The following is a 22,920-nucleotide window of genomic DNA, read 5'->3' on the forward strand; positions in this document are numbered from 1 at the left end:
ATATCTATGTGGACTTTTATGAATTTGAAGTGATTTTGTTCTCCTGTGTTGTTTTTCTCACAGGTGGATCAGATATTGAATATCTAGACTTCTATAAGCCTGTCGTGTGGTTTTGGATCCTTGTGGGACTTGCTTATTTTGCGGCTGTCCTGAGCATGATTGGAGACTGGCTCCGAGTGATATCAAAAAAGACAAAGGAAGAGGTGAGAATTAAAACAGTTGTAAAAACACTTCTATTTAGCTAATTCAGTAAAGGGGTCTTTTTAACATAAAGATTTTAAAACATTTAAATGTTATTTAAATTTTTAATGTTTATGTTTGGTATGAATTTACTGTATGAGGCTATCATATGAGTTATAATTCATTCACTTTAACAGATACTTGCTAAAGACTTCTATGTGCCAGTTACCATCTACATACTAATTGTAATTTTGAATGAAAAAAGATGTAATTGAAAATATCTTCTTCATTATTTCTTTTTCTTCTTTCTTTTGTTTCATTTCTTTTTTTCCTCAAAGGAACAAAGTAAATTTTATTTCATTAAGAAAAGTACAATAGAAAATATTTGTGTCAAGATATCAGTAGCATGGAAAGTGAATGTACTATATAATATTGAATTTTTCTTACAGTATTATTTCCTTTTTCTTAGGTTTACATAAATGTGTGTAAGCGCACATGTATACACACACATAGACATCCGAAAACTGTACTGTTATGGCCAGTTTCCATATATACACATATCAGCTGCTCGAAAGAGAACTTTTACCTATTTTGACCAACTTTATGTATAGAAATGAACATTAGAATTTTGACCCATGACTTTGGAAAATTTGAAATTTAAATCTTGATTGTAAAATTTTATAGTTTTGAAATTAAATTCTGATTTAATATTTTCAGGTCCAGAAGTACTATTAGTTTGAGTGTGACAGAGTAATGTTTTATAACGAATTCTGTATTTTTTGCTTCTGGGTCTTAGCCAAATTTACTAATTTTTTGAGAGGACAACAAATCTATAAAACCTGCACTTACAGTACCCATTGTCTTCCTTTAATTATCCCCTTCATTTCATTATTCCGGTGTTCATAGGCCAAGAGACACCAGTGTCAAAATCTTTGATTGATACAACAAGCACTATTCTTTAAACTTATATCCAAAAGAAATAGAATAAGAGGAAATAATAAAATTATTTTCTCTCTACAAACAAGTATTTTATTTGAAACCTCTTAAGTCATGCAATTTCTTATTTATATCCAAGTTGCCTATAGTAATTAGAAAGAGAATAAGCTATCCAATATTTCCCATCAGAGGGAGAGAGAGGGGGAGAGAGGGAGGGAGGTGGAGAATATTGTGGTTATTTTCACTTCAATGTACTTTTTAAAATCTTGAGATGCTAAAAGAAAAAAGAAATTATAAATAGGAAATGTTTTGGATGGCTAAAGGGAGAACTCAAACATGTAGCCATAAACCGGCTTTCTTTCAAATGGATTTTTAAAAACACACAGGCATTCATTTTTTAAATAAAATAGAATTAAACAGAACATAGCTCTTATAGTTAGTTAAGAAAAGTATTGTTTTGCAAAATAGGTGCATATATATATGCACACACATGTCTATATTAACATTCTATATCTTATATGCATACGTGCATATGGACATACTAATAGTGTAGATCATGGTTAAAAGGTTTGAAAGCCACTAAGAAACATACAGAGCAAGGGGAAATTTTTTCTTTATGACGTTGGTATATTTGATTAAATATTAAAGAATATTTGGTTAAAGGTTAAAAATCTATACTGTTAAAAACCAGTGCTTTGGAGGCTAGGACTAGCTGGTACGAAGCATTAACCCATTTTTCCAGAGCAGAGAGACAACCATCTGTGTTAGTCTGCTCTGGCCGCCATAACAATGCACCCCAGACTGGGTGGCTGCAATAACCGAAATTTCTTTTTTTTCTTTTTAATGAAAAATTTTTTTCAATTATAGTAGACATTCAATACTATTTTATACGAAATATAGTATTTTATACTAATATATACTATTTTATACTAATAGTATAGTGGTTAGACATTTACATAATTTATGCAATGATCCCCCCGATTAGTACCCACCTGGCTCTATTTATTCTAGTTGATACAGTATTATCGATTATATTCCCTATGCTGTATTTCACATCCTCATGACTATTTTGTAACTACCAATTTGTACTTAATCCCTTCACTTTTTTCACCCAGCCTCCCAATCCCCCTCTCATCTGGCAACCATCAAATAGATCTCTGTATCTGTGAGTCTGTTTCTGTTTGTTTGTTTATTTTGTTCTTTAGATTCCACATGTAAGTGGGATTATATGGCATTTGTCTTTCTCAGTTTGACTTATTTCACTTGGCATAATCCATGTTGTTGCAAATGGTAAGATTTCATCTTTTTTATGGCTGAGTAATATTACATTGTATATATGTACCATATCTTCTTTATCCAGTCATCTACCGATGGGCACTTAGGTTACTTCTGTGTCTTGGCTATTGTAAATAGTACTGCAGTGAACATAGGGATGCATAGATCTTTTCGAATTAGTGTTTTGGATTTCTTCGGATAAATACCCAGAAGTGGAATTGCTGGGTCATAAGGTAGTTCTATTTTTAGAACTAGTCTAAACAGTCTGAGGAACCTTCAGACTGTTTTCTATAGTGACTGTACCAATTTGCAATCCCACTAACAATGCATGAGGGTTCCCTTTTTCCCATAGCCTTGCCAACCCTTATTTTTTTAAATTTATTTGTTATTTGTTATTTATTGATGATAGCCGTTCTGACAGGTGTGAGCTGATATCTCATTATGGTTTTAATTTGCATTCATTAGTGATGTTGAACATCTTTTCATATGTCTATTGGCCATCTGTATGTATTTTTTGAAGTGTCTATTCAGGTCCTCTGCCTATTTTTTAATTGGATTGTTTGGTTTTTTGGTTTTGAGTTTTATGAGTTTTTTTATAAATTTTGGATATTAGCCCCTTATTGGATGTATCATTGGTGAATATCTTCTCCCATTCAGTATGCTGTCTTTTTGTTTTGTCGATGGTTTCTTTTGTGGTGCAAAAACTTTTTAGTTTAATGTAATCAGTCCCATTTGTTTAATTTCTCTTTTGTTTCCCTTGCCCAAGGAGCTATATCAGAAAAACTAATTACTAAGAGCAATGTCAGAATTTACTGCCTATGTGTTTTCTTGGGAGTTTCATGCCTTTGGGTCTTACATTTAAGTGTTTAATCTATTTGATCTTATTCTTGTATATAGTTTAAGAAGGTGGTCCAGTTTCATTTTTTTGCATATATCTGTCCTGTTTTCCCAACATTATTTATTGAAGAGACTGTCTTTACCCCATTGTATATCTTTCCTCTTTTGTTATAGATTAAATGACTATATGGGCATGGGTTTATTTCTGGGCTCTTTATCCTGTTCCATCGATCTATGTGTCTGTTTTTATGCCAGTACCGTGCTGTTTTGATGACCATAGCCTTGTAGTATAGTGTGATGTCAGGTAGCATGATACCTCCAACTTTGTTCTCTTTTCTCAAGATTGTTGTGGCTATTTGGGATCTTCTGTGGTTTCATAAAAATTTTAGGATTATTTGTTCTAGTTCTGTGAGAAATGCCATTGGTATTTTGATAGGGATTGCATTAAATCTATAAATTGCTTTGGGTAGTATGGACATTTTAACGATGTTAATTTTTCCTATTCATGAGCGCAGTATATGCTTCCATTTATTTGTATCTTCTTTAATTTCTGTCTTCCATGTCTTATAATTTTCTGAGTACGGGTCTCTTACTTCCTTGCTTAAATTTATTGCTAGGTTATTTTATTTTTTGATGCAATCGCAATGAGATTGTTTTCTTAATTTGTCTTCCTGTTAGTTCATTATTGGTGTATAAAAGTGCAACAGGTTTCTGAATATTAATTTTTTTATCCTTCTACTTTATTGAATTTATTATCAGTTCTGACAGTTTTTTTGATGGAATCTTTAGAGTTCTCTCTGGACAGTACCATGTTATCTGGAAATAATGACAGTTTTACTTCTTCCTTTCCAATTTGGATGCCGGTTATAGAAATCTATTTTCTCACAATTCAGGAGGCCGGAGGCGCCAGCAAGGTTGGTTTCTGGTGCAGTCTCTCTCCTTGGCTTGCAGATGGAGCCTTCTTGTTCTCCTCACACGGCTTTTTCTCAGTGCACATGTGTGGAAAGAGAGAGCTCTGGTGGCTTTCCTCTTATTACGAGGACACCAGTGCTACTGGATTAGGACTCCACCCTTATGACATCATTACCTCCTTTAAAGCCCTATCTTAATTACTTAATTACCTCCTTTAAAGTCCTGTCTCCAAATATAGTCATGTTGGGGCTTCCACATATGAATTTCTGGAGGTTACACTTCAGGCTATTCTTCCAAATCAATTTTACCTTCTACATTAACTGATTTATTTAATATGAAAAAGAAGTTCATGTGCCTACTTATGAGTGATCTTCATGATTCTCAACCAAAATTATGAGATGTATCATTGTATTTTCAGCCTATTAAACATTTATTATTATTATTTATTATTATTTTGGCTTCTATCTAGCCTTGTAAGTAACATGTCCTTTCTGATGACTGCATCTGTAGAAAGCTCATGTGAGGAAAGAATATGAGCAAGTTTATGTGAACCTTCTGGAGCTGCAGGTGCTCCAGACAGGCGAGCCATTTGAAATGGAGCTGTCAATTTTAGCAGTGGTGTGTTTTCTAATTCACAATGCAGTTTAAAGAAATGATAAAATTGGGTCACAAATTCAACAAAGAATATGAAGAAAGAAAAGAAAGACAATTTATAATTTATCTATAGATTATCAGGACCAAAATCTTTATAGATGAAATACTAAAATCTCTACAGTGATGGAAAAAATATTATTAGATAATTTTAGTTGAAATAACTCACTCAAGAGCATAGTTAAGTGAAAACCAGCTAAATGTATTTTAGTTGTCATCTTTACAAAGATGAAACATGCCGGTGACTATTCACTGTGTATTCCTTACCTTCCATAACTAAACTATTCCGGATGCTCCAACTTTTAAAATCTTTCTAAATGTTTAGAAGCCATAAGGTTATTTCCAGTTTTCAATTTCGATCAACAAAAATGCTAAATATTTTTGATAACTTGAATCCTCTCTATTAAAAAATGTAACTAGTACAGAATATAAAAATATAAAATAACATATAGCATCAAATTTCCAAATGTTAATACTAAAACACATGCTTTCTTTGAATGCAAAGATTTTGGCTAATAATAAATCCCAGTCTTATGATTTTTTTAAAAATAAATCTTCTTAAAGCATGTTGGTTAAGACATATAGCTCTAATCATATGTGGTCTTATTTCTTTGCGTGTATGTGTGTTAAAGTATATTCTGTTTCCAATAAAGACTAATTTTAATGAAAATATTATGTTTAGAAATAAGGAAAAATTGCTTTTGAGGAACATGCTGAAATAAAACATGTTGGTATAGCTAATCCATCTGAAATATTTGAAGAGGAAATGTTTAGAACAACATTGCATTGTTTTAGAAGCATCACTTATAATTATAGTTGCTCTGCCGCTCCTCAAGGAAAATAATAATGACCTCAATAATTTTTCCACAGAGACATATGAGTTTCTGTAAAAGTGTTTGTTTCATTATTTTTAAGCTCTAATGGAGAGTAGGCACATGTTCAACAGTAAGAATTGGTATGACTAATTGTCTTTTCCTATGAAGCCATGTACGCTCTTCTGAGGAAATGATCTTTCCGTTTAGGAAATAAAGTTTATTTAGGTATCCTGGGTAATACGATAATACTGATATCTCAGGCAGGTGTAATAAAAATAAGATGTGATCACAAAATCAGAAGGTAAATTCCTAAGCAAGCAGGGAATTGTATCGATGTACCTGTACCACTGTGTTTGGAATGTTCCATGAGGCAGACACCACAGCCCCCACCACAGTGTGCCAGTGTTGTCAGGCCGTGTGGCCCTATAGCTGGCCACAGTGAGTGGTCAGCCAAACATCACCTCTTTACCCATACCATTTCCTTAGTCTCTGGAGGTGTTCATACAAATGGCGAATCTCGGTTTAGAAAGCTGGCCTTACATCATATTGAGAAAACTCTTGTCAATTGGAAAACTTTAGTGCCAAGAGGCCTTGAAAGACCATCTCTGGAACTTATATTTGGCCTCAGCATTATGAAGGAAGCTGAGAATATGGAGGGACATAGTTTTCTTCTGCTGGTGAGAGCATTCAGTCTTCTTTGAACCTCACACAGGGTGTTGATGCCTCTCGTCAGTGACAGCTAGGATTTGGAGGGTCTTGCTCTTGTCCAGAGATGGGCAATTAAAGAGCAGTGGCAGCCAGGTCTCAGGAAGGGTGGCAAGAGCACGCTTTATCATTATTTCTTATGGGAGAAGTGCTTTTCACATGAAAGGCTTTACATGCCATTTGAAATAAGTTAGGCTTTATTCTGAAAACCTTAGGGAGCCATTGAAGGATTTTAAGAAGGGAAACAAATGATCTTGTCAACAGTGAGGAAGATGGATTAGAAACAAAACTGGATGCAAGAAATCAATTGGGAGAGAGTATTACAGGATTATTGCACAGAATAAGGGTCTACAGTAGCAGTGGGATAGAGATGAAAATACAGATTTCAAAATTATTTAGAGGATAGAAAGAACAATCCATTATCTGTGGACAGTAAAGAGAAAGGATGACATGTGTGGTTTTAGCTTTGGATGGGATTAAAAACACAGGAAAATGAGAGATTCTGATTAGATGAGAGGAGTAAGAATGCCATGTTTATATGTTGTAATTAATGGATGAGTTGGACATCAGATGGCTAATTCAAGTGTAGATGATTGGATATGCAAGCCTGGAATGTAGGAAGGACAGGAGCTGGAGAGAGAGTTTGGTGGGGTCATCACAACACAAGGACAATGGAAGTTGTGAGTACAGAAAGATTCACCTAATGAAGATTCATTTGTTATTTGAAGACTTATTTGTTAGGAGATTATTTAAGGTACAGTTCATGCCTAAATCATTTATTTATTCATTGATTCAAAAGGTATTTACTAAATACTGTATGATGAGCACTCTATTAGGTTCTGGGAGTAAATCTTCACCTGTGGTAGTTTGAGGCTGATCTCTGTATTAGAAGGATTACATAGGTGGTTCAGTTCCTTATTGGTCTTTATAATTTTTACTTTTCTTCTAGAGAGAGATAAAGGAGTTTTGAATAACAAGGCCCTGACTCTTTGATTAGTTCTTAAAATAGCCTGATTCTAATTTTTTCTCCTTCCTCCCTCCCTTCCTTCCTTTCTTTCTTTAATGTTCAGATAGCACATCAAACTTTGTAGTTGTTGCTTTGATTTGTAACCTGTTTGAGAGGGAGCATCACTATTTAATTCAAGTTTTTTCTTGTTTTTTTTTGTTTTTGTTTTTTTGTTTTTTGGGGTTTTTTTGGTGGTTATTCCCTTGTCGAGATACTAAAGTAATTATAAATGACTGAAGTAAGACTGTGGACACAACATACAATGATCACAAGATTTCTTAGATTTGTATTTTAATTCATATAACTCTTTTTTGGCTAAAAGTTAAGAATAACATATAATAGAGGCAAGCAGTATCACGATGGGCCATTAAAAATAAGGCCCATATAAAGGGCCCTTCTTTTCTATCCCATGAGAAGGCTATGCTATGGGGGAACAGATCAGAGCAATCAGACTTTGAGATTCATCTGCTGGTCTCTGTTCGGTTCTGTCTAGTCATGCCAAGGAGAAAGTTCCTTCTCTTTCCAGTCCCAGACTTGGCTCAGCCAGTTATTACTTATTTAGTAAATAGTCAGTTAAAAAGAATAAAAAGAAAAGAAAAAATAACAATATAATATTTAAATTATGCTTTGAGGCAACAGTAACTCTCACACACTTGTGCATGTCTAATTTCTGAACATAAGTAAATTTTCTGAACAGTCCTTTCTGTAGAACCAAGACCCCAAATTATGTCTCTGTATAGTCTCAGTATTATGTTGCCTCATAAGAGCCTTTGCAAGTCAAATGTTAAGAAGTTCTCTGCAAGTCAAAAATAAGCCAGAAATAAAATAGGATTTGAGAGTGGTGAAAGTGGATATCCTTTTCTTTAACAATATACTTTATTTCTTTTTTAAATATGAAATGAGCTCATGATACAAAGTGCTCAGCTCTCAAATAATTTTAATAAGGAAACTGAAGCACGGAGAGGTAAGGCAATTTGCTTAAGGTCACAGCTAGTAAGTGTAGAATTTGTAATCAGCCCAGATGACTTGACTCCTCAGCCCAGCCTTCTAGCCTCTTTGCTGTGAAGCTTTCCAAAGTTGGTTATGTATTGTCGTTATTGCTATTCTTTTCTTCTTCTTTTTATTTTATATGTAGGTAATATCAACACATTAGAAATAAGTACCCGAATCTGACTCATCATTTACTATGTAACTACAGAGGAGGGCTTTATGAATTTAGTTTGGTCACTAATTGTGTTACTGTATAGATCAGTGACTCTTGAAAGCTGAAGTTTTAACATTCTTTTAAATGTGTAGAAATGATTTGTATGATTTCTAAAAAGCACATGAGCTTTGGGGCCCATAGAACTGAGATTTAATTCTGTCTTAACTATGTATTAGTTCTGTGAATGTCACCAAAATATCTAATCTTTCTGAGTATCTATTTTCTATTAAAATGAGATTTAACCTCCTTTATGAAGCTGCTGTGAAGATTCAGTGGGAAGAGTGTGGGATGAGGCTGAATGCTTACTAAACACTTGTTCTCCCCCAAGGGTTTCAGAAGAAATTAATATCAAATATTGCCCCAAATCAAATAATCTTGTGAAGTTCTAAGACTATCATCTCTGCATCATCATATATTATTCTAGGTAGAGCATAAAATGCTGTGAGTACTTCCATATCTGAACCACTTATCTGGTTGAAATAATAAGTAAACAAAAATGAAAAGATAAATAAGAAAACATTAAAGGTATATTATTGCTAGAATTGAATCACAAATCCAGAGTTCAGAACTGCTTAGGAAAAAAGGAGGTATAGGAATTTCAAATATGTTGGATGTTCTATGGGCTTGAAAACTAGTTTCTGCATTAAGTGTTTTTTAAATCTACTCATATTACTATTATCTTAATTCTTTTCTTGAATTAGAGCCACGGATTTTTCTAGTGTCCTGATGTGTGGACTGATGTGTGGACATTTGTATTTTCCTTTTATTAAACCGGGAGAGAATATTTCAATTGTTACTTTAAAAAATAAACACATTCAAGAAGATTCCTTTCTTTTAGGTTTTAAGTTGAATCTTCACTTTTTATAAATTGTATATTCTTTTTGCTTCAAGTATTTCACAGAATGTCATCTGGTAAAAGAAATTCAGAGTAATTTTTTTTATTCATTTGTTCGTAATAGGAAAGTCAGCTAATAGTTTTTGCCTCAAAGCACTTTATAAGTAATTTCATTTTCTTTAGCTAGAGAGAACATTATAGGGATTTAATGCATCAAGATAATAATGTTATCTATCTCTTTTGACTGTTTTGAGACTCATCTGTTCTGAGAATTTGTGTTAGGAAAAGTGGCCACCGTGAACTTTGCTTTCAAAATTGTTTTTGGGCTTTCTTCTTCAAATCAAAGTATTGTGCTTGCCTATATTCAAAGCTAAAATCAATCACATTTTACAAAAAATAAAACCTGTGTTTGCTGAGAACACAAGCAAATGTGTTTTCAAAGATGGATCAAAAACATGAATTTGTTTTCTGTTTCTCTTTATAGATGGCTCTTACTAAAAGAATATTATTTTGTTTGTGGTTGGTTGGAGCTGGAAGTAAGGGGGAACCATTGAAGTTTAATCAGGGATTATTTGACTGTCTTTTTCAACAAAGTATAATGATTCGTTTAGTGTTCAGTGGATGGCACCCTAATGGTAGTAAGCAAATTTAGTTCTTCCTGCCTCGAACTTGATTTAAACCAAAAGAATGGCTTCCAATTAATGATATGTGTGTATGTGCACGCATGTACACACACACACATACACAGACACACACAGATATATCAAACCTCCTGTTTTTTTGAACAAAGAAGAACTCCTGTTCGTCATCAATGCTACTCATGAAACATTTCCATTTGTCTCCCCTTCTAGACACATGTTAGCGTTGCTCTTCCTCTTCCCTGTGGTTGGTGAGCCATATGAATAGTTCTAGCCAATGAGTTGTGGGCAGAACTGATATGCGAGAATGGGAACAAGATTGAATTGTGCCTGTGAGCCCCTCAGAGATTACTTGCTTCTGGAACAATGACCATAGGAGATGATGGTGCTGTGTCAGCCTGGGCCCCTGACATATCATGGGCATTTAGCACAAGTGAGAAATTAACCTTTGCTAAATTTAAATCATTAAGATTGAGGGGCTGTTTGCTTTAAATTTTAACCTCTCCTATCCCCCGAATCCAGTAAAACACCATAAATGCTGTTGCTCTAACTCAAGGAAAAAGTTAAAAAAATAATACTATGGAAGATTTAAACTTTATATGCTGTGCTCATATTTGATGAGTTTAGTGTCAGTTTCTAAATCTCTGATGGATTTAGATGTATTATCTGCATATATATTATTTAAGATATTATATTATCTGTATTTATTTTAAGATCTGCTAGTAGTTTTATTTAAATAGAAGCATCAGTATAAGAGTTTAAGTAAAATAGAGCAACCTGCTTTTAAAGAAAACTATAGATGGACTTTAAATTGTATGAAGACCAGATATATCCATTCCTATAAAAAAGTAGTCTCTGCTCTCATTCAGGGTTATATACCCATTCAAGATTGGGTTTAAAGATATTGAATCTGTCTTATATGTAAGTGTCCCAGAATAAAGAATCATCTGATATTAAGTTTCATAAAACCAATGCATAATACCAAAGTAATCACAGATATAAAAGAGCAGGATATCCTTATATAATATTATTTTGAAATTTATGAGGTCGAACCATATGATATTATTGATATTTAACTATTTTTGACCTTAAGAATCATAATTTTAATGGTGTTTACGAAGCAATTTCTACAAACATTGTAATTTTCATCATAATCTATTCGTTAGATTATGATCTATACATGAGGCAAAATCATACTTGGCTAGAGATTTCTGGTATATTTTTTTAGTCATTACTTGGCTAAAAACTTTTCGAAATTCTATTTCGATTACGTATAGATCGATGATCTCATCTCAACTCAAAGACAGACCAATTTGTTGTACTTGCCTGTTCTGGAACTCCATCCCAGTTACACTTATCACTCTGGACCGTAGCTTGAATTTCCTTCCCTTTTTTCTCACTTGGCGGTGACATAACTGCTTCTCCTGATGCCGAAGCTCTCCCTGGGGCCACCTTCCTCTCATCATGAATGTAGAGTCCCTGCTTTACCCCCTATCACACAGCTAACGTAAGGCTAATGTAACTTTATGGAAGGCTTGAGAATAACTTGAGGGAATTACAGAGCAGAAAAGGAAAACTTTATGCTGGGTAATCAGATAATATTGCTCCTAGAGTCCATTGGTCATCTTCTCAAAAGGTCTCCTCTTGGCCATCTTGCTCTTCAACCCTTGGCTTGGTGGCATATTGCAGGGGTCTGCTTATTGTTCTATACGAGTTCTTTCTACTGGGGATTCCCTCTCTTGCATGCAGAAAACAAACCAGCGGAAGACCAGGTTGATACAATAATAATACAATATATATTATACATATGTAAAAAAATTACACACACACTATATGCAAATATACTCTCCCACAAATGGAGATAGCCATTTAAATAATTAAAAATTATACCGGATGTTATAGTCCGAAGCAAGTCAATATGAGTTGCTTCCTTAGATGAGGTTCCTAAGAACAATGGATACGTACTCGACTTTTGTGTCTGTGATTAAACAGACAGACAGAGAAACACATGAACAAATGTGCTCACCAAAGTGCTCACCTCCATAATGAAAGGGGCCCGACTATAAGGATGCGCTCTGGCTCTGGAACACGAGACTGTTCATGGTTGCTGAAATGTATGTTTTTTTTCACCTTCGGAAGTTAAAAAAAAAAAAAACCGGAACACGAGGCTGCTCATGGTTGCTGAAATGTATGTTTTTTTTTCACCTTCGGAAGTTAAAAAAAAAAAAGAGCTTTTATCCTTGCTACACGTAGTTATTCATAACCACTCTGGTTTTACTATTTTTATAATCTCTCTATGTCAACAAGCACATAGTTATCTTTTGAGCCAAACATTTGTATGAAATATTGCCCTGTAGCTAGATAGAAAATCAATCATATACAAAAGAATTTATTTCCAAAATTGGAAACTATATGTATCAATATGATATGTTTCATTGAATTTTTTACAAATGCCAAGGTTTGTAATGTGTTGATGCCCCTTTCATTCCTTGGTGCCTATTTGTGAGAAACTAAAATAGTTCTTCTACTGAGGGTATTTTTATGCTGTTTACATTCAAACCTGCATGTATGCATATTCGTCTTTTTACATAAGTATATGAATATGTATACATTCATATATATTCATTTTTACTCCTATTTTTGTCATTTCTACTACACTTTGAGAGCTTGTTGGACAGATTTAGCCTAAATATAAGTTTGGTTTTAGAACTACTGTTTTGTATTCAACATACATTTCTGAATGAGCAATAAAGTCTGCAAAGACATATATAAGCAGAGAAGAATAAAAATTGATTTCCTATTTTGAAGCCACATGGACTACAACATGCACACTTTGTCATAAATGTGAATTGACCAAAAGGCAGTAAGAATAGGCTTAGTATAGGAGAAATAAGGATTTCGCTGAATAATGTTTCTGATATGCAAGTTGGAGACTATTACGCCACCTGCAAAGGATCATACACAGCACAAATGGCTTCATTCCATCCTTGATTTGTTTGTTCATCAAACAAGTTTTGATTATCATGGTGTGTCAGGGATTTTACTAGGTATTAGGAATAGAAGTATAAAAAAATGTCACTGCATTTGCCCTTGAGAAGAAATTTATAGCCAAGTGGGGGTATATAAGCATGTACTAATAATTATTAGAGGGTAGGTACCATGGTAGAGATATAAGAAGATATTTGGGATGCCATGGTACACAGAAATGGAATTACTAAATCTAATTGTGTGAACTGGGGAAAATTATATAAGGAAGGTGACATTCCTGACTTCTCTCTTTAGTTCCCATTTTACGTTTAATCCTATAGCATTGATTTGAAAAAAAATATCCAACCCTATAGCATTGACCTGAAAGTGTACCCAGAATCCAACCACTTCTCACCTTCTCATCTTCCCTTTCTGTGCCACCGTTTGCTCTCAGCTAGATTCTTCAAACGGCTCCTAACTGGTCTCCTGCTTTTCCCTTCGCTCTATGCAAAGTGTGTTCTCCACCAAGATGCCAGAATAAACCTTTGAAACAAGTCCTATCACTTCATTTCTCCGCTTAGAAGCTTCCTGATGTCTCCCCATTGTTCTCAGAGTAAAAGTTAGTCTTTAAAATAGCACAAAATGTTCTGTATGTTCTAACCCTTAACCTCATCTCTAAGTTTATTCCCTTGCTCACTGCACCCCAGCCTCACTGTCCCTTCCCGCACCAGGCACAGCCCTGTCCCAGTGCCTCTGCACTGACTGTTCCTTCCATCAGGGACGGGGATGGTCTTTTTCTGGATATCTGCCTAGCTCACTTCCTAATATCTTAAAGTCTTTCATTTTTATAGGTTTTAATATTTTAAAATACAATATCATATTAGTTTCGGGTGTACAACATAATGATTTGATATTTGCATATATTATGGAATGATCACCATAAAAGTCTAGTTAATATATGTCACCATACATAGTTTCAAGTTTTGTTGTTGTGATGAGACCTTTTAAGATCTACTCTCTTAGGAACTTTCAAATACACATTATGGCATTATTAACTACAGTCGCCATGCTGTACATCACATCTCATGCCTTGTTTATTTCTTAACTGCAAGTTTGTACCTTTTGACTCCCTTTATCCACTGATTTCACCCACCCCTGCCTCTGGCAACCATCAATCAGTTCTCTGTATCTACGAATTTTTTTTTTAAGATTCCACCTACAAGTGAGATCGTACAGTATTTGTCTTTCTCCGTCTGACTTATTTCACTCAGGTCCATCCGTGTTGTGCGATGCTTATGCCTGACGGGAACAAAAGTTCCTAGCTTTGAGACGTTATGTTTTTTAAAGCTTATCAAAAATGAAAATGTATAGTTTTATATCCAAGAGAGAGAGAAAGGCTTTTTTTTAAGATTCCATCTACAAGTGAGATCGTACAGTATTTGTCTTTCTCTGTCTGACTTATTTCACTCAGGTCCATCCGTGTTGTGCGATGCTTATGCCTGACGGGAACAAAAGTTCCTAGCTTTGAGACGTTATGTTTTTTAAAGCTTATCAAAAATGAAAATGTATAGTTTTATATCCAAGAGAGAGAGAAAGGTTTTCTTATCCTACATTTGACCAGTGGGAAAGCTCATATGCTTCAAGAAGTTCTTGTCATGCGGTGGGTAGGTGATGCCATCGTTAATGGCTTTTTGAAGGAGGACTAATGAAAAATGGCCAAGTTAGAGCACCTTTCTTATTTTAAATAAGCAGATTCCAACCTTACAAAAAAGTTCCCCCAATTTTATAAGCATCGTAAGCTACGGAATTATTACCGATGATGGCTATTGTTCTACAGTAATACGCTAAAGCTGGATTTCATAAAACAGTACTTCTTTAAAATAAACAGGAGTGTTAGAAATATAATTTAACTTTGCCTCTAGAACCCCTACCTTGCCAAATAAACCAAAGATTCTCCTGATTAAAAGTGTAGGTTCTGTAAGTGGAAAGCACATAACTCAAAAGTGTGTTTTCAAAAGTTCTTGGGAATATCAAAGTTCTAGAATATTTAGTAAATATTCTATGTTTAACCCATTTCTCCTGTTGTCTCTTTGTGGGTCTTTGCATGTAGCCCTAATTTAATACTGTCGGTTGAGGCGAAACAACTTCAGATGTATATGTCTGCATCGTTGCCTTCTTAGCACTACAATATGTTCAGTTCAGTTCGTCCACATTTGGCATCGATGAACAGCATGATATTCTTGTATTTACTAAAGCTCTCAAGTAGCTGGGTGTTTTGTCCCACAAAGCAATCATAGGTATGGCTTGTCCCCTTTTGGTAATCTAGCAGTGTGAAGAGATTTTTAAATCAGAGAAAAATGAATTTGTTAATCGTTTTTTTTTTTTTTCTTTTTTCTTCTTTCCCTGGAATTTTCTGCCTTCTGTTATTTGAAATGTACAAGCAACCAACTTTTACATCTGAAGGGAAAGAAAATAAGGAGGCTAGTGTGAAGGGAACTTGGAAATAGTTCAAGCCTTTGAGAGCTTCATTATGAGCCCTGATGGTTTTAAACTCAGGCCCAGGCAAAAGTTCCATGTCACTCTTCCTTCTCTGAGCATTGGTTTAATGCGAGTGAGACTGAAGCTGGGTTTGCAGTCGATATCACATCAAAAATAATAAGTAAGACTGGCAAGGTACCTGGAGAGGTGTTTAGATTTGTTGTTGCATCTCCCCTGCCGTTTCTCATCTTCCTGAACATCCCTTGCCCCTTTAGTACTCAGTATAATATAGGCTTTATAAAATAACCAGACCAAGGTATAATAGAAACCCGTGATAACACAGCTGTCTGTTAAATGGATACAGAAAAAAAATAGGCCAAATCATTCTCTCCAAAGCATAAAGTGATATTATAAGTGCTATATATGAAAGTCAGCCTGTCTGAGGAGATTAGCAGTGGAAGGGGAAGGGTTCCCTTCCATTTTCTCTCTTGGTGGAGTTCTTTACTATTTAGGTAGCATGCATAGATGCTCTGGACAGCTCCAGCTGCCGCAGGCAAGGGGTGGAAGAGTGTGTGCCCATCATGCTGCCGTCTCAGATTCTGTTCAGAAGCATTTGTTGAAGGGTCATTAAAATATAGCTCTTTGACTTTTCTCTCACAATGGACGCTTCCTATGTTTTATTCAGAGGCATTGTTTTTCTCTAAATTCTAACCCCATACATAAGCCATCGGTGGACACAGCTGGGGAGACAGGCTCACAGCATTTCTGATCCCGTATGTACGTACGACACCCACGTTAAGCCCCTGCACACTTAGAGGGTGAGAGGCCAGCCTGCCTTGCTGTCGTAGTCTCAATTTCCATTTTCCCTTCTTTTATTTTCGGTCCTTTCTTCCTGTTTCTGACGCAGCCTCCTTACAGTTTGGCCAAGTTAATTGAAATACAGTGGCATGCTTGTAAGATGGAGCAAGTCCTGTCCGGTGAATAGCATTTATGTAGAACTAATTTGGCAGTGCTTTACTGGGTTTGGAAAAGGCAGCTGTGAACACTTGCTTTATGTGCAGTGACCTGTCTGCTACTTCTTGAATTCGAGTAGAGGAACATTTTCTGGTTTTGCCTTATTTTCCAAAAATACATGACCGCTTTTACAATTTTTTTGAAAATTTTTGCATATTCACAAAAGACTAAAAGTGTGATTCTAATTTAATAATATTCTAATTTAATAATATTCTAATTCTATTCTAATTTAATAATAACAATGAAGGGCATTCTGTGGACCAGGCTGTCCAATAGAAATATAATGCAGAACACAAATGCAAGCCACATACGTAACTTTATTTTTTCTAATGGCCTCGGTAAAAAAGTAAAAGAAACAGATGAAATTAATTTTAATAATAAATTTAGTTAACCCAATATATCCAAACTACTATCATTTTGAGTAATATAAAATTCATGAGTGAGATATTTTACGATCTTTTTTTTTGTAATAAAATTTCAATAACTGGTATGTATTTTATACTTATAGCACATCTCACATCAGACTAGCCACATTTGAAGTCTCCAAAAGCCAGCATGGCGGTGACCACAGAAGTGAATAGCACAGCTATAGACTAAAATCAGAATACAGATTATAGTCTGTATTATAGAATATAGACTAAGAATCTCTGGCAGTGATCTGTTTTTAAACAAAGCCGCTGTTTCTCTGCTAATGCCAGAGATTGTGTTTTTCCTCCCAGAAATCTTATTGTCCTTAATTGATATCATTTTAAAGAGTTAGAAAGGAGAAGAGTAAATGGCCAATTGCAAAGGCAGTGAAATAAATGTGTAAATTCACATTACTTATTCTTTCCCCTATCTGAAGCAGTTCTTAGATAATATCTTCGCTTTATATTTCTATTGCTTCTCTCTGCATTTCATCTAATGTGTCAAAGTGAACAGCTACACATGGATCATCAATTATTTCAGAGGATTCCTGTAAATGTGGACCACCCACACCCATGCAATTCTACATGGGAAAGTTTACTCTGTAAGAGAAACTTCTGGAAGCAATTTCCCCTTTGAAAAAGTTGGAAATATCATTTTGCGGGATCTGCTTAAACCATATTGAATATTTTCTCCCACGTTCCATTTGCAAAGTTTAAATATGATAAAGATACTTTTAGACTGATCGAGCATATAGTCAGAGCTAAATGCATTAATCTCTGAAAATAACAGCAACAAAGAACAACAAAACGAAGACTTGTTCTTTTCTCACTTGTTTATTACTCACATTTCATCTTTCTCTTAACCTGCTAAAACTCGCCAGCTGCTCATCTATAACTTGCACTGACACCAATTCTGGTAATGTACCTGATCAGAGATGGCTTAGCCCTAGAAGCCTAAATAACTTTTTCCTTTGACTTTAAGAGAGAGAGAGAAAAAAAAAAAGAATACATATGTGGCACTGTTTGGAATAGAAATGTGCTCATATTTCATGAATACAAACGATTTAATGGCTTTAAATTTGAAAACAGTCACCTTTAGTTTACCTATTCAACCTGATTGTTGGGCATTAATATGTGTGATCTAAATATTTTGATAGATTTTAGGGTAAATAGTTTAACAGATAAACAGTTAACTTTATCCACTTGTAAAGTTTTTCTTTTCCCTGTGAAATTAATACATATTTTGTGGGGAGGTACATTGAGACTTTATGGTTGTCCCTTTTGTCATTAAACTCTCGATTTATTATTTACTCTCTTTTTTATATCAATACAGACTCTTGGATTTCTGCTGTAATCAATGGGTTATAACCTGTTAAACTCATTTATTTTGATGTTCAAGTTATCCCAGTCTCGGCCAGTGAGAGACCTTTCAAGCTGTCCTTTGTGTCTTTTGGCATCCCCCCATAATTTGGGGGGCATTTTTTTACTTTCTGGCAAATAAGATGTTCTAGGCTCAACTTACAATTTCTGTGCCCAAGCCCCGGAATCATTCATTTCTCCAAGGAGCCATGGTTTCTTTTAGTGGATAGTGGTATTTAGAAGCAAAGATTTGGGTGCTCATTGCTAATGGGTCGTCAATGCTCCCGGGTACTCCAAGTAGACAGAGCTAAGGAATATATTTTATTTTCACGTATATACATATTTCCAGCTATATTTTTTTTATATTTATCCATATACCTTGAAAACCATCAGTCCATAATGATATGTCTAATTCCAACGCAAGCATTACTTCTGGTTTTCTGCATTTTAAATTCTTTTCTCTTACAGTGAAATACCTGATTATATTATTTGATCAATCTCCTTGTATACAGCCAGGCTTAAATTGCCACTGCTGCCACCACCTCCACCCAGCAGGGATGCGCTCCCCACCATCGTGCTTGGTCTTGAACGCTATATGCTGGGTCTCCCTTGTGTGAGTTGCCTTCCATACCCCTCTCAGGCCCGACGCCCCATACTGTGCTGCCACCCCTTGCACGGTACTCCTCTCATGCTGGTCTAGCTCTGACATTCCACTCTGACACCATGGTCCCTCCCCAGCCCCACGGCGCTGATGCCTCCCTAAATGTATTCCACCTAACTGCTCTGGGGCTGACTTGTTTAGGAAGGAAAGAGGAAGAGGAAAGGAAACAAAACCATTTTTTAGTGGATAGGTCTTGTATTCGTACAGTGAACATAAAATGCCCTTTAGTTATAGGTAAACTATTATTAAATCCAGATTTCCTGAATGTTTTGAAACATCATTAACTGTTTGGATTTTACTAAGTATATAGTGAACATATTTTGTGGAGAATGTTTTTAAGGTGTCACCGCACCCCTTCATTCAGTTATTACTTTTGACTTGGTATTTTTCTTTCAGGTATACATCTTTAGGAATTTAAATAACAAACAGACAATGACCCTCCACCACCACCCTGATCACAGTTTCCACACTGTGCTGACAAACAAATATCTAGTTACTATAACTCAATCATATAAGAGTGTGTGGAATTTCATAAAAAGTACATAAATTATTTTATTTTGTTTTATGAACTTTAATATCTCATCTTTATTACACAGTAAGCTATTGTATAAGTTGGGTGAGCTCCATAAAATGAACTGTTGAAGTGACCCCAATAATGGACCAGTAGAGAGAATTTCAAGGATGTTCAGTAACACAATAATGATGTGTGACTATGATGACAAAAATTAAGCAGTTGAGTTTCCTCTACAACAAATGAATTTTTGATTTTGCAGTTCCGCTTCATTATTAAGGCAGTTAACATGACATATAATACTTTCAAATATTTAGAAGATATTATTTTAAATCATGTTATTAATATTAGTATTATTATTTTTCTTGACATTGTTCTTATTAAAAATGATTGTATTACACAATTATGTTAATATTGGTGGTATTAAGAAGTGGAGACATCACTAACTAAAAAAAGCAGTTTAGATTAAGGAGACCTTATGAATATTACATATACTTTCTTGAAAACCAAAGAAAAACATCATGTACTGTTCTGTCAAGATAATGTGGCACTTAGTAATTCTTTTAGTTTTTTTTTTTTTTTAACCTGGTCGGCAAAGAGAATAATTTGAATTGTTCTTTTTAAAAGTACAGTTCAACAGTACAATGAAATGTCAATACTTCAGAAAGTGAATTAATAATAATTATCAGAAATTATAGTCTAGGCAACTTCTGAAATTGGAATGCAAAGTAGGCTTCAAATTATTTTTACAGATTTAACCAGAGAAATGTTTTCAACTCATCTACCTGCTTTGAATATTTAACTTTCCTCAAGTCCTTAAGGTATACAGCAACGCAGCACTGAGAAAAGTAGATTAAAATCCCACTGTCAAAAGGGACAGGAACAAGCATTGGTCCAAGATGAGAAAAACCCTTCTCGTTTTATTCCTGGTTAAAAAAAAAAAATTACTTAGTGGCTACTGAATCCTAAATGCTCAGTTTTACTTCAGATTCTTGTGAAGATGTCCCTTAGAGAAAAAGCTCTTTGCCCACGTTATTCTGTCGCCATCAAAAGCAATGATTAAATAGAATATAAAATATAATAATTCTAAAGGAAAAGTAGAAGCTCTTCCAACTATTATCCAATATAGTAGCCCCCTGTATTTAAGGGGGATGTATTCCAAGACCCCCAGTGGATGCCTGAAACCATGACAGTACCGAACCTTATATATACTCTGCTTTTTTCCTGTACATGCACACCTATGATAAAGTTTAAACTACTCTTGTGCTTTGGGGCCATTTTTAGGTTAAAAAGGGTTACTTGAACACGGGCACTGCAGTACTGTGATGGTCGATCTGATAACCAAGCCTGCTACTAAGTGATTGATGGGTGGCGAGCATATACAGGTGGGGAGCATATACAGCAAGGATATTCTGGGCAAAGGAATGATTGACATCCCAGGAAATATGATGAGAGATTTCATAACACTACTGAGAACAGCACCCAATTTAAAACTTATGAATTATTTCTTTATGGAATTTTCCATTTAATATTTTTGGACCATGGTCGATTGTGTGTAACTGAAACTATGGAAATCAAAATGGCAGATAAAGGGAGACTACTGTACTTGAGTCGATTGTCGGTAGTTGGAAAAACCTTACAGAGTTTTAGATAGAATTCCTTTTCCAGTTATGACTCCATGAAAGGGACTAGTTAACCTATAGCAAGTGATTATTATTCACAGTTAATTGAGAATTACATGAGAAGAAAAGTTAAAGCCAATTAGAGTAGAAAATATAGATAAGGCAAGGTAAGTTCTATAGGGAAAAAACGACTAGCAAAGATTGTAGGACTGCAAATGGCCTTGTACATGAAGTAAGAATGGGAAGGGGGTGATTCAGGAGAAATGACTGGTGAAAGGTGCTTTGAGAGAAAGAAAATTTGAATTGCTGTCTTACCACAGAGGACTGGCAGAGTTGCCATTGCCAGATTTCCAAATCATACTTCAAAGTTCTACTGTAAAGTAGCTGCCTGCAAATAATTGGAAAAAAATGTCATTAAGATATTCATTTTTGGAAATGAATAATTTAGAATATTAGCAAATTTTGATTATTACTCATCTATTAATGATCAAAAACCAAAATTTAAGTTAGATTTATTCTAAATTTGATGAATTTCACAGGTTCATCTAGATAAATTAGACACAGACTTAAAATGAAATAACGATCAACATCTTGGTTAGCATTTGTTAAATTTTATAGAAAACAGGACTCATGCAGCAGCATGGTTTAAAATTGTAGAGCCTCTTGCATGTTAGCTAATATTTGACACCATTATTCCAGGTAACTTGATCTTGTAGGGAGACCGACTTTTGCCATTTGGAGCAGACACTTTTAGATAACACACACTTTGGAATTTACTGTCTTATTAAAATTCAGGACAGGATTATGTTTTCCTGTCACAGAAGCATGGCTCAGAAACAGATCGGAGGGAAAAAGAAGGTATAAGGAAGTACTGCTCCTCACAAATCAGCTTTACTATCTTGGCGAAACAAGTAGCTGGCATTTTGCAGAGTTGTTTGGAGGAAATGCAGTTGATAAACACCAAGTGCATTTAAAATACTACAGTTAAAAAATTTTTAACTTGAGAATGCTGGAAATTCTCTTTAGGTCACATTACACTTTCTGTTACTAAGAAATGGCTACTGCAGTGAAGATTGACCTGGAATAGAGACCAGGAGACTTTCAGAAGTGAAATCATTAACAAATATGAAAATCAAAACAGGGAATTATCTTTAATCACACCTAGGTGTAAAGTATAATGAATTATACTTTAGTAAATTAGAGTTATGATTCAGAAATATTGACTCAAACATTCTCAATCATTTTATAGAGTTTTTGGCTTTTTAATTTTTTAATTGAGGTATAATTGACATGTACCGTTACATTAGTTTCAGGTATACAATGTAATGATTTGATATTTATATATATATTGCAAACTGATCATCACAATCAGTCTCGTTAACATCTGTCACCATGCAATAGTTACAGAATTTGTGTATGTGTGATGAGAACTTTTAAGGTCTATTCTCTTAGCAACTTTCTAATTTGCAATACAGTATAATGGACGAGAGTTGGCATGGTATACATTACATCCTCATACCTTATTTATTTTATAACTGGAATTTTGTGCTTTTTGACTCCCTTACCCATTTCGCCCACCCCACTCTTTACCCGCCACCTCAGGCAACCATCAGTTTGTTTCTTTACTTTTCTTTTTTTTTTTAAGATTCCACATATAAGTGAGATCATACGGTATTTGTCTTTCTCTTTCTAATTTATGCAACTTAACATAGTGCCCTCGAGGTTTTTGCAACGGCAAGATTTCATTCTTTTTTTAATGGCTGGATGATATTGCACTGTGTGGAGATTATATATATATATATCCACTATATGCTATATATATAGAGAGAGAGCACATTTACATTTTCTTTATCCATCCATCAGTGAACACTTAGGTTGTTTCTACATCTTGACTATTATAAATAATG

At 34.7% G+C, this 22,920-nt stretch overlaps 1 protein-coding gene across 4 annotated transcripts in view; it reads left to right on the forward strand.

Moving 5' to 3' along the window:
- The window catches only part of KCNK2 (potassium two pore domain channel subfamily K member 2), a 98,871-nt gene that overhangs the window by 63,510 nt on the left and 12,441 nt on the right, over positions 1 to 22,920 (forward strand). For all 4 annotated transcript variants that reach the window (XM_006907727.3, XM_006907725.3, XM_015586286.2 and 1 more), the window contains exon 6: positions 64 to 203. In XM_006907727.3, the coding sequence (XP_006907789.1) occupies positions 64 to 203 (140 nt within the window). The remainder of the gene's footprint in view (positions 1 to 63; positions 204 to 22,920) is intronic.

This window comes from Pteropus alecto, unplaced genomic scaffold (genome assembly GCF_000325575.1).
Source record: "Pteropus alecto unplaced genomic scaffold, ASM32557v1 scaffold101, whole genome shotgun sequence".
NCBI lineage: Eukaryota > Metazoa > Chordata > Mammalia > Chiroptera > Pteropodidae > Pteropus > Pteropus alecto.